This window comes from Musa acuminata, chromosome BXJ3-7 (genome assembly GCF_036884655.1).
Source record: "Musa acuminata AAA Group cultivar baxijiao chromosome BXJ3-7, Cavendish_Baxijiao_AAA, whole genome shotgun sequence".
Taxonomy (NCBI): Eukaryota; Viridiplantae; Streptophyta; class Magnoliopsida; order Zingiberales; family Musaceae; genus Musa; species Musa acuminata.
The window spans coordinates 39,748,895-39,761,086 of record NC_088355.1 but is presented as its reverse complement, the minus strand read 5'-3'; the positions used below and the strand labels follow the sequence as shown (position 1 = coordinate 39,761,086).

General features: G+C 42.1%; 2 protein-coding genes and 1 non-coding gene across 3 annotated transcripts; 2 read left to right on the top strand and 1 right to left on the bottom strand.

Annotated features, from left to right (window-relative positions):
- The first annotated feature begins 737 nt into the window (after positions 1–737).
- Positions 738–3,525, top strand: LOC103992643 (uncharacterized). Its single transcript, XM_009412432.3, has 2 exons — positions 738–1,690; positions 3,240–3,525. Exons 1-2 carry the CDS (start codon positions 914–916, stop codon positions 3,369–3,371), a joined length of 909 nt encoding a protein of 302 aa, XP_009410707.2. The 5' UTR covers positions 738–913; the 3' UTR covers positions 3,372–3,525.
- Positions 3,526–4,066: 541 nt separating this feature from the next.
- Positions 4,067–4,148, top strand: TRNAS-AGA (transfer RNA serine (anticodon AGA)). The gene has a single exon. It is a non-coding gene; the product is annotated as a tRNA-Ser (tRNA).
- A 667-nt stretch (positions 4,149–4,815) lies between these two features.
- On the bottom strand, positions 4,816–7,586 carry LOC135642342 (glycosyltransferase BC10-like). Its single transcript, XM_065158420.1, has 3 exons — positions 7,445–7,586; positions 6,492–7,095; positions 4,816–5,788 (listed from the first exon to the last, which is right to left on the bottom strand). Exons 2-3 carry the CDS (start codon positions 7,023–7,025, stop codon positions 5,147–5,149), a joined length of 1,176 nt encoding a protein of 391 aa, XP_065014492.1. The 5' UTR covers positions 7,026–7,095; positions 7,445–7,586; the 3' UTR covers positions 4,816–5,146.
- Positions 7,587–12,192: the final 4,606 nt, after the last annotated feature.

The following is a 12,192-nucleotide window of genomic DNA, read 5'->3' as shown; positions in this document are numbered from 1 at the left end:
ACGTATCAGATCTTTGATGAACTGCTTGTGTTTGTTTTTTTTGTCATTCTCACCATCTACTGTTTGTTTGTTCGATTTCTTTTACAACGTGATGTTACACAAAGGTGAACTAATAGCCAAATAGCCGGAGGTACCCGACTGCCGACAACATCAAGGTGTAAAAACTAAGCTGAAAGTAACAGTCAAATGATGATTCACCACGTTAAATAGCTCGGTTTTGGTGGCGCCGCAGATTAAACCCGATCCAATGGCGTAGCTTTCGTCTCTTGCACGCCGACCAGTTCCGTGCGGCTATCGACTTAGGAGGTGGTGTTCTCAGTGAGAGTTTGGTTGCAATATGCACCAACATTCATTCATCCAACCTCTCGCGCTTTCTTGGTGATGCCGAAAGCCAGCAGTGCACACAACACGTTAAGCATATTGTTGAGCTACACTGGACTTTTGGACCGCCAACTTTAGTCCTCTTTGCAGCTATCTCCTATATATATATATATATATATATATATATATATTTGGCAATTTAGGCGGGACCCGCAGTTGCCGCCAATTGCAGGTGTCGCTTGGTCGAGACCTGGACCCCAGTATATAGCGGTCCTCACATCAGAGCCGTTCATTGACATGGATCTCATGATCGCTAGTACTACTCCCTGCTTGTCCAGTCGGAATCATCGAGATGCGTGCAGACCCGTGATGAGTGGCTCTCCTGCGAGGAACCGCTTCTGTTTGGATGCCCCTTTTTATCTTTTCTTCTCACCGGCTCAACAGGACGAAGAAAGGAAGCGCGAGAAGAAGATGACGGCCATGTCTGTCCTTCTCTGATGCCCTTCTCGACCCCTCACTTGATCGCGCGCTTAGTTTAAGGGCTTCTCATCTCCTCCTTCGCTCTCTCCACCGCACGTTCAGTTTCGCCGCCATGGAAGGGCACACCGACTTCCGCGACTGGGAGATCCTTCTCGCCCCCGAGGCTGGAGAGGGTTTCGAGCCCTTGGACGGCGCCATCAAGTACGACTATTTTTCCCTTGATTCTCAGAACCCGTACCGGAAAGTAGCTTCCTTCGACGGAAATACCCACGAGAAGGAGATGGAGGAAGCACGCGCCGGTTCTGATTACGCTAGCTTGGTCGATCAGGAATCCGTCTTCTCGTTTCACGACCGGCCGAGGAAGGAGGTGGGTTATCCCGGAATGGAATTGCCTAACAATGATTTGGGCGGGTTTCGGTCGGATGAGTCGACGGACGGGCAAATATCGCGTCTTGACGGGGAAAAGGGGGAACTTGGTGATGCCGGATGTTTGGAGATCGGAGAACAAGCTGATAATAACGACGATGAGAAAGGAGTGGATCTTCAGGGGACTGGGGGGGACGAGAGGAGAGAGATGGAACATGAGAACCCTGGCGACGAGGAGCTAGGTGAACCTGTGAAGACTGGTGAGTGCTACGGTTCTGCAGTGGAAATGAGCGAAAAGAACAATGGCTCGGAGAAAGCTTTGACTGAGGGAGGGGAGAAGAGACGGTTGGTCTGGTGGAAGCTCCCTTTTGAGCTTCTAAAATTCTGTGCTTTCAGGGTGAAGCCAGTTTGGTCCATCTCCATCGCTGCAGCAATCTTGGGGATTCTGATGCTTCGAAAGCGATTGTATAGGATGAAACCCAAGACTAGAAGGATTCCTCTGAAGGTCAGCCTGGATGAAAAGGTAAAGTCTTGCTTTGTTAACGTTGCCTCATGTTTCCTCTTGAATATTAACTTTTTTCAGGGAGAAAATTTGGGGCTCAAACCACCAATTTTCTTCATCATCATCATTTACTCTGTGGTCAATAAGCACATGAAGGCACATTCTTGAGTGTTTGATGCAATGCTGTCATTCCTGGAAGTTAATTGCTTTGATTTTATGATTCTCCGTAATATATCACTTGTCTGAACCTTTATAATTTGATGATGGCTATTTGTTTTTGCCACTGTTTTAGAGTTCACCTGTCCTCTTTAGTTGATTTAACATGTTTAAAATTATTACTTGCTAGCATTGAATATTTTATAACTTAATTATTTATGTGCATCTATTCTGAATTATAATAAACGGCATACTACTTTTTTTTTTCAATTAATATTATCTGCTGAGTGAGAGTGTATAAACCTAGATTGTGAGGTAATATTCTGATGATTATGCACCTTAAATGAAGTGAAACATTTTCATCTTTAAGGGCCAGGCCAGGATGGTTTTTTTTCTTCTTTGGTTTCCTTGCCTATTATTACCATTCGTACATTCCCCTCAAACAAACAGAAAATTTTGGGAGCTTGTATTTTTTTTTCTTTTAGATTCTTTTTTAAGTTCCCTCAAAGGTAGTGAACTAGCATGTAAGTGACATTTCAAATCATGTAAGCAGTATTTATTTTATCTGTCTTAACTGCACTCAAGTGTGGTAAACTATGGTCTAGTAGCATTCTTACATCAGACTGGTCACTTGCTATCTGTAGTTAGCATTCAAAATGCAAAAATTCTGTAGCAGTCATTTGTTAATTGACCATCTGGTTCCAAGTAGAGAATGAACAAAGATGAAAGATGGTTGACGATGGAGAGTTCTTGGTGATCCCAACACTAGTGAGATGTGCAGCATTTAAGCATATTGATGGAAACTTTTCATCTATTGGAAGGATGAGCAGAATATACTTCTATTGGCACCTTGATGTCGAATCCTACATTTTCTTATATTTTTCCTGCTTTTTAGCTTTTCTGCAACAAGCCTCTGGTTGCTCTCTCTTTCTAGCTATGGATATAGGCCGACATTTGGCATTCACTCCATTTAACAGATCTATTGCTTGTTGACTCTAGTTTTGTTTTGAATCATCTTATGTAAACAAAGTCAACCTGCTAAATTACTAGCAGTATTTGATGTTTGGGATAATTCATGTTCCAAAGCCTAAACACATGTTCTTAAATCATTAATAAAATGATGCATGGCCTTGTGCTAAATCCGTTGGATTCTTGGCTCAATATTATCTTTGGGTAGGTAAGGAGTTCCTGCTTTACAACTTGCTCTCCATTAAATACTCTTCTCCTCTGAAATGACTAGCTTGCTTTGTGGTTTTTGGTTGCTACTGCTACTTGTCTGGCATATATATAGAATGGCATGCTATTCCAGAAGATAGCAATTGCTAAGTGAAGCTGGTATAGGGTGATTTATAGGAAAGTAAATGTTATTAATGAAAAAAGGAGTCTCCTCTTCCTGACAATCCTTGTGTTGCAGAGGGCATCCCAGGTCAAAATCAATGCAGCCCGTCTCAACGAAGCTTTCTCAGTTGTGAGGCGCGTTCCGATCATAAGAGCTTCACTACCTACCGGTGGCTCGACCCAATGGACCGTGGTGGGTGTTCGGTGAGGTGCATCACTGTTCCACCGGCGGAGGTGTTCCAAATTAGTTGTTCCCCTTACTGTTATCCATGCAGATATAGTATAGTATTCATGGAAGCGTGGAAACTATCAGTTACCACTAAAAACATAATCATGTAATATAAGCTCATGTTCTGTGTTTCCATGGATCTCATGTGGCTTGTTTTCTCCCTTCTACAGTAATCATCATCTTCCACATGCTAATGGCGGCATCTGTTCGAGGTCAGTAACTAAGTTATTGATGTTTAGTCTAAGCCATAGTATTTATACAGACTGGAAGTAGGCTGCATATATACCAGAATTTTGCTAGTTAATTGCATCTGCACAAAAATGAGATATAGTGATGCTTAGCTGCTCCTATTTCTTTCTCATCTACAGAGAGCTCTTTCCGGTCGTTATCTTTACAGCTTAGATATTAGTTGTACGAGCATGGTATGGTATTTTTTGTCTGCTATGTATCTGTGATGAGATGGTAGGAATTCAGTGAGCTTCTAAAGATAGATGATTTGGCCGATTCCATGTAACCTTCTACGGAATCCAATTATAAGACTCATCCTTTCTAGTAGATGAGAAAGAGGGCCATCTCAACAATCTCTTCATCCGAAACCAATTCGTCTCAATCTAGTAGAGATGAGCAATTATTCTCTCTATAAATAGAATAAAAGTGGGCAAGTATTCACCCAAGTGGTCGTGCCGGAGTGGTTATCGGGCATGACTAGAAATCATGTGGGCTTTGCCCGCGCAGGTTCGAATCCTGCCGACCACGAGTTTTGTTGTTGCTTCGGTCTCCTAATTGATTTGGCATAGTTGTGCTTATTATGAAGCAACAAAAAGGATCCTTTGTCTTCATCGATTTTTGACCTACATATCCTTGTCATGAAGGATTAAGGACTGAGTCCTTCTTGAACTAGGCATGCTCAAGCTGTCATAGCATGGGGTGGAGGCGTATGATGAGTTATGTGAATCTTGATGTCATCATGTGTCTTCATCAAGGCAATTTTTTTTGCTAAAAAGATTAAATTAATCTTGCATAATAAAATGATTCATCACTAAACAACAGCATCTTTGGTTGTCACCATGTGCTATACATGAGTTAGGAGATGCTTGAGGTGTATCTCTATCTTAGCCAAAGAATCAACAGGAAGCATGTTTGTGCTTACCTGTATGTATCCTGGCTGAAGCTTGTAGATTGGTTCTACAATTACATTAATGTAGCCAAGTTTGACATTGCTACACAATTAGTATTGAACATCCTATCATTAAGCAGTTAGTATAAACACCATCTGAATGTTAACCTAATCTCATCCGGTTCTGTAAAGATGCATTGAAATGGATACTCTGACAGCAATCAACCACTCCTAATCAAAATGAATGTTCTTCTAGCTTGGCATACAGTCTCATCAACCACTCCTAATCTAATAGTTACACCAAAATTGTGGAGTTTGAATCCCGCTTGCTTTCTTTTATTTACAATGATAAAGTGAATGATGAGTTGGTATTCACAGAATTCAATGTCTAAACAAATCAATTGAAAAATGCATTATACCGAACCTCAGTGAGGTTGAATATGACACTGGAGGCCCCTAGCTAGCTTCTCATGATGTTCTGTAAACAATTGAAGGAGTTGGAATTAAGCTCATCCTGGATCATGAACCATCAGCCGCTAAGGATACTCCATAAGCCATCTCACTAACTAGAGGAGAAGTCGCCTCACGGTACCGATGATTATCTCTGAAGATCGAGGGGAATACGACCGGTATGATCTCAGAATCCCATTACCGTGGAGGTAAGGTTGAGTAAGGGAGCCAAAGCACTAGGAGCAAACTTCCTTGCAAAGAGGAAGCATATGGAAGTTGGCACTGAGTTGTACAAACAGAAGGTCCCATTGTTTCTGATGGACTGGATGAATTCCACTGTGATATTTGGAGCACCATATCTAGCTGGGTGAGATCCTCCCCTGGACCAATCGACCCAAGTCAGACTCCGATTCGCATTCAAAGCCCCATGGAACATGTTCAAATATGTCGGTATGTAGTGCTCGTCAGGGTAGCAAGAGGGCTTGCAATATTTTCGGAAGAGCGGATAATACTTGTGTTCTGCAACTATATTTGTTGCCAATTCACGGTTGAGCTCGAACCACTCAGAGCCTTTCCTCCACTGATACAGCATGATCTTGGGGGCCATGCGCCAGCTATAGCGACCGCGACCTTGTCGGGTGTTCTCATCGTACGACTCGACGAAGCTGTGGGCAGAATTTATGAGGTACTCGTAGACCGTTGGGAAATTATACACTGGAATGCAGCTTTCAGAGAGTAGAACAAAGCGCTCATTCGAGAAATCCAACAAAGCATTGGCCAAGAGACGCTTCTCAGCATCTACCAATGTTATTGACCCCCACGATACCTCCTGCAAATAGATGACAAAGCACAAGGATATTAGATGCAAATGAGTAAAAAAAATGCCTTGCCGAAAAGATGTTTCAAGTTGACCACAACTTCATGATTGGTTTACACAATTCTCAAGTTGCTGTTATGCTATTATTTTGTACGTACCCTAAGCTCATTCCTTCCATTTTTTTTTCCCCTTCCTTAATCATTTGACACATACAAGAGGATCTGTTCGAGTAAATATAAGCAAATCAATCTGCCTACAGTGGTAATTAGTTTATCCATCTTGCCCATATCTACCTTTTTAACATGGTGTATTGATACTCAATTCCCAAAGTGCTTCTCTTGAAGAACATCAAGATGATGGCATTAATCTTCTTGCAAAGAGCAAGCTATCACAATTGGCAGCCATGCGGTTGGCTCTAAAATTAAATTACTCCGCAGCACCAAAAGCACTAATATTTTTGTCAGGCAAACCAACCGTATATAGCATAAGAAAAAATAATTTGCACCATAACACATTAAAACTTTAACACCATTGGAATTGGATTTACTATGTGTGCCAGACAAAGACCAACAATTTCAATGTGATGATCTCATGACCTAGAAACCGCTGTAATAACAAAGATCAAGGCTGCTATCTTATCAAGTATTCCCTATTCCTAACACAATGACCGATAAGGAAGAATTGTGAGAATGAGCAGAGTTTAAGCATCTCTCACCTCGCTCGGGATCTGCCGGCCATAGAAAGCAGAAGTCCCTGAGACATTGAGCTTGTAATCTGGAAGCGTATGCACGTAAATGGAATACAGCCCTTTGTGGCCTTTGAAGAACCTGTCCCACAGCGGCACAAAAGGCAAAGGGCCCCTTGTCATGAACAAAAAGGCCACCTTTGGCACCCTCTGAAATGGATACTCATCCATCTTCGGTACCATTGACGCCCTCCAATTGAGCTCATCATCCGTCATACTGTGAATCAAATTGGTCGGCTGCGCGAAGCTCTTGAAGCTCGAACCCTCCTTGTCACAATTCGCTTCGTACATCGTCCTCGGGAAGAATAGCTCGGTCTGGGAGTTGAAGTAGCGAGAGTAGTGTGCGCTCACCGACAAGCCCAAGACAATGCCCCCCGTGAATACGACCAGAAACGAGACGAACCTCACCAGTCGCCCGATCGACCGGTCTTTCTGTGGTGACCAGGAGAAGTAGTCCACCTCCTCATGATCTGCCTTGGATTTCAATTTCATCTCGTTCCACATGTTTGCCCCTTCTCACCAGATCAAATATAATGAACGACTAGTCCAGCAACGATCGAAGTTGCAGAGTTGCCTGTCAGAAAAGGGAGCTCTTTTGGGGTCAGTTGGAAGATGAAGTCTTGATCCAAGAAACCAAGTCTCCAAACAAGCAACAAAAATCGGACACTACGACAAGATCTCACAAGAAGAATGCGGCAAATAGAATGAATCAGAGGTAACAACAAGGTGCCGAAGCAGAAGCGCTAGCAAACATCAGCCAGAACCCTAACTCAACACCAAAACCTACTCCAAACCGACCCCAATCTCCAACAAAATCAAAATTTTCCGTCGATTTCCAGGCGAAAACCAAAGAACCTCCCCGGAAAGCCAGAAACCCCACGGAAAGAGGTTGAATCAAGAAACAGGGAGAAAGGAAGCCTTACCTCCAGAATAATCCACGCAATCACCCCCGGAGCTCTCAGATCGATCGAGCCCAACGAGCGAGGATCCAATCGGAAACCACGGCAGGAACTTATAAGGGATTCCGACCTCGTCTCTTGACTTCGTCGCTCCCGATCGCCCCAAAGTCTCTCCGCCGGCTTGTCGGACCCGAGTCCTTTTTAACATACTGACGAAGCCAAACGGTCGGCGCCCACCAAGAGTCGAGACGCGCTTCCTACGTACCCACGAATCGCGCGGATTGTTTCATTGGTTGGAGCCCGTAGGACCCGAAGAAAAGGCCGGTGGGTATTATCGTGGGTGGAAATCGGAACTCTGCTCAGAGAAAGACTAATTCGAGCGCGGATGACGCGGACACGTGACGCGTTGTCGCTTCGAGGGAGCGAGCAGTAAACGGAGAAAGAACGTCAAGCCAAACGTAATACAAGTAAAGGCTTTACGTTCTATTTCTTTTACGTGTGTTTGAAGGTGGAATCGTTGATCGGACGTCGTTGTGCCTCCGATGGCTGCCGGTCATTCCAGGAACCATCTTCTCTCATCAATGGTTCCATGGACTTTACTCGGTTTACTTTATATATATATATAATATTTATAATATATATATATATATATATATATAATCTAAGTGATTAATATTTAAGTTATAAAATAATTTGTTTTCTTTGAACGAGACAGTGTTGAATATATAAACTATCATATCATTCATTTTAACTTATACACTTATGTATCTTTGATATTGTTAGTGAACCTTTACGTCGTGATCGATGTGTCAGCACGGCTCAGTCCAGTCCCGAATGTACAAGGTTACCCACGTGGATGCTCGGGTGGTGAGGGCGAGCATCGAGTCGGGTCGGGTCGGGTTCGAGCCTCGTCCCTCGAGTGTGGTCTTCTCTCTTGGTGAGTGGCCTACTTCTCCGTTGCTGGATTCCTATACACAGGTCGAGGTCGGAAGAGGGACTTCCTGACTCGACTCATCCGAAGCTTAAGTTAGCTTTTGGTAAAATGAGATAGAGTTGAGTATTTGAAGTCCCCCCTTCCTGATTAAGGAGGGTTAGCTTTTATACCTACGAGGATGAGTTGGTCGTACGAGGTTAATTAACTATGGTCGATTTTAGCTTTTGTATGAGTGTCGACTAACCTACACGGATCGATGCCGCGTGGCGTCGTCCCGAGCTTTCCGGGACGATTGTACCGTGATGATGTCGTTCGTACGGAGGAGGCAGCAAGCGGCTGCCCGCCATGTGTGTGCTGCACACCATATCGTACTTGAGGTTCCACGTCTGCATCATCATATTTTCTTGCCTGGGTCCACGCGGGCAATGTCAAAATGCATCATATCAAATATATATATTTCTACATCCGTATAAATATGTTTGTGCAAACATCATACAATCTAATTGTTAAAGAATTATATAAGGAAATCGTAAAACGTGATTTGTATATCGATAGCTAATGATCACTTGAAAGGGAGATTCCAAAATGTCATGTGATTTGCATATTGACGACTGTGAACTACCTTGGCGTGTGACCACTGATTATGTTGATGGCATAGCTCCTCTATAAATAATTCAACGGTGCTATGTTGAGTGACTTAATCAAGAAGTTCCTCAATTCAGTTTGATGTTAGTGTCTTTTCCATGCCTTTTGTTCTCAAGATCTTTCTTTGGTTCGAGGATTTGACGTGAGATTTAGCCACAATGGTGTATGTAGCTTTGCTTTCTTATGATTTTTCCCTTTTCCTCTTAAATGTGCCCTCCTCTCCTCTATGGTCATGATATCCGATAGTGAACAAAAGTATCATGACTGATGAGTCAGCACAGTTAGGCCGGTGGGTCGATGTCGGGAGCTTTTTGCTGGGTGAGTAGGACGATAAGGTGGCCACGCCCTCGGGTAGGAATATTGGCCGATGTTGGTCGGGATCTGGACCGGCTCATTGCTCTCCTTTGCACGACGGAAGATGTCTCCTGGGTCGAGTTGTCCACCGGTTGGGAGTGGCCATTTGGAAGCAACTCAGACAAGTGTTGGGCTGGCGGAGGCGGCTGGACCCTTGTCTGAGGATGTTGATCCGAGTTTCTCAATTTGTCGTTTCGGGCATTGTTTGCGATGGGATGCATCTCTCTGACTCCGAGATGAATGGCAGTGCATCCTTATGTACTGGGTGACAATCCCCGGATTGAGACGCTCGCCGCTTGGGGGTGTCCGACTTCCTACAAAATGGCCTTCGTCGGGAGCTTCCCGACTTTGGCCCCTCCGACAAGCAAGTTAATCGAGTATTCCATATTTCGTTTTTTCTCCTCCCCCCCCTCAGCCGGGCGTCGGCCAGGGGCTTTTATACCTGCGTGCGAAGGTTGGTTTTGGCCTCGGATCGACGTGGCCGCTAACTTTCCTGGGGGTGGGACGACTTCTCTCACGAGATGGCATCTTTGGGGGTGCGTGAGTGGCGTCAGACGGCTCTGCCCCAGGAGGAGCAGACGACATTGCCCCGAACTCTCGGGGTGGTCAAGTCGCACCGTGTATTGATACCGAACTTGACGTGGCGTGCACCCCGTGGTTTTGACGGCGTGTGGTGTTGCGTCGGTGGCTTACGATACGTGGTGTTGTCGATGATTCATCTAGAGCCAAAATATGCCCAATCAATATCCATTGATCTTTCTTTGTTCCGAGGATTTTGGTGCAAGATTAGGTTTATTTTCTTATGATTTTCCCATTTTTCTTTTTGAATATGTCCTCCTTCATGCTTAAGATATTAATCAATCTTTCTTTAATCCTACTTCTACTCCACCTCCTCTCCTTCCTTCACCTTCTCTCCCTCCTTACCCTTAATCACTCACTTACTCCACCTCCCCCTCTCCTTGGTCATTCTCTGCCTCCGTTGTGTCCTCTTTGCGCTCCTACTCCTTCGTCTTCATCTCCTTCCCTCGTTTATGGTTACAATATATAAAGGAATTAGATATTTATCTATCATAAATTCATCATATAATTAAAAAACCTAGTATACTCTTTGTTACAATAATGCTTTAATATAATTGTGAAAGTTCAAGATGACCTGATCGAAATTGGATTGGATTATACTCATCTCATAGAACCTATTAAAGAATATATCAAATTCGTAAGTAATTATCCTAAAGTTATAAAACAATCACTAAAATCTTTAAATCACGTTCTATTGGAATTGTGAAAGTTTAAGGTCGTTCGATGGAAGTTGATTCATTACATTCAAAAATAAATTGAAAGACACTCTATTCATAAAAAAAAATTGGTACATCAACAATAAATTCTATCTTAGTTTTAGTAAGATTTAGCATAAAGAGTGGGGATTTTTTGGCAAAATAAAAAAAAGATATTTTTAACAAAAAAATAATCATGAGGGAGCATCATCCTATAAAAAACCAATAGTAATAAAGGATATTTTAGTGTTACCCCATGATGACGACAACCGATGGCCATCTCGAAACCAACGTGGCATTTTTGAATCGACATAACACAGGCATATAAAAGTAATACAATCGATTGTATCTTTAAACAACATAATAGACTTAGAAACAATAATAATCATGTTGCTTAGGACTATACAAAGTGGCACCCAAAATTGAGCAAGACACCCCTGATGACATGGAACTAGAATAGTTGGCCCATGCCATTCGGAGCGGACAAATCAACCACTTAGAATGTCGATAGTCGTTAACAACTTATGTATGATTAACCTTCGATGAGAGGTATAAAATGTCACCCCCAAGCATACGCTAAGGACATTGATCATTACTCCCAAAAAAGTTGACTTAGGCTTCGAAGGGGTCAAGTCGGGAATCCCCCTTCCCGGCATTGACCTGTTATACAGGAACTCGACGTCAGAGGTAACCTTAGCTCCATTTTGAGTCGACCAGGAGACACCAATGTCGATCCTCTGTTTCTCTCCATTCAATCCTCCGAGTGACCACGTGAATGCCTTTACGTGATCGGGACCGAAACAAGCCATGCCGATTCTTGGGCCACGACATAAAGGACTATAATAAATAGTGAAGACTTTTTTTTTTTTGATAAATTACCTCAAACATATTTCAAAATTCAGAAGCTCCAGAAATTAGTTAGTTTCGAAAGCATTATTCAGGAATAATAGGTCATAACATTGGAAGTATATATAATTATTTGTATAAAAAATTTAATAAATAACTCATATTTTCACTTCATGTGTTTAACCTTATCGTTCTTCTATTTCTTATTTATGTCTTTGTCTATCAATAGAATAATTATATTTGAGCTCATCAATTATATTTAATAAATAACACATGCATGGATGTCAATCAAGTTTAGTCCACTGTTAAGTTTACATGTAATATAAGAATAACCTTTTCTTTTCATTTTGTAAAGCTAATATGATTGACGAAGTTAAAACACACAGTACGTTTACAAATTTCCACAAACAATTAAAAATTTTCAAAGCCTCCTCGAGATCACAAGAAGCAAAATAAAAAAAATAAAAAAAAACTCTACGAGTACGACATATTGAAATTTCTATACTTACGAAAACGAAACATTTAATCTATTGTTTTCGTAAGTATAGAAATTTGAATGTAATTTTTGAAAATGTAAAAACTAATATACTAAAGATAACTAATTATAATGGATAATATATAATTAATTTATTTCTTGAGTATAACTAATTATAAAGATAACTGTGAGTATAGAAATGTTTCGAACGAATAAAAATTAATATATATTGAGTCAGGCATCA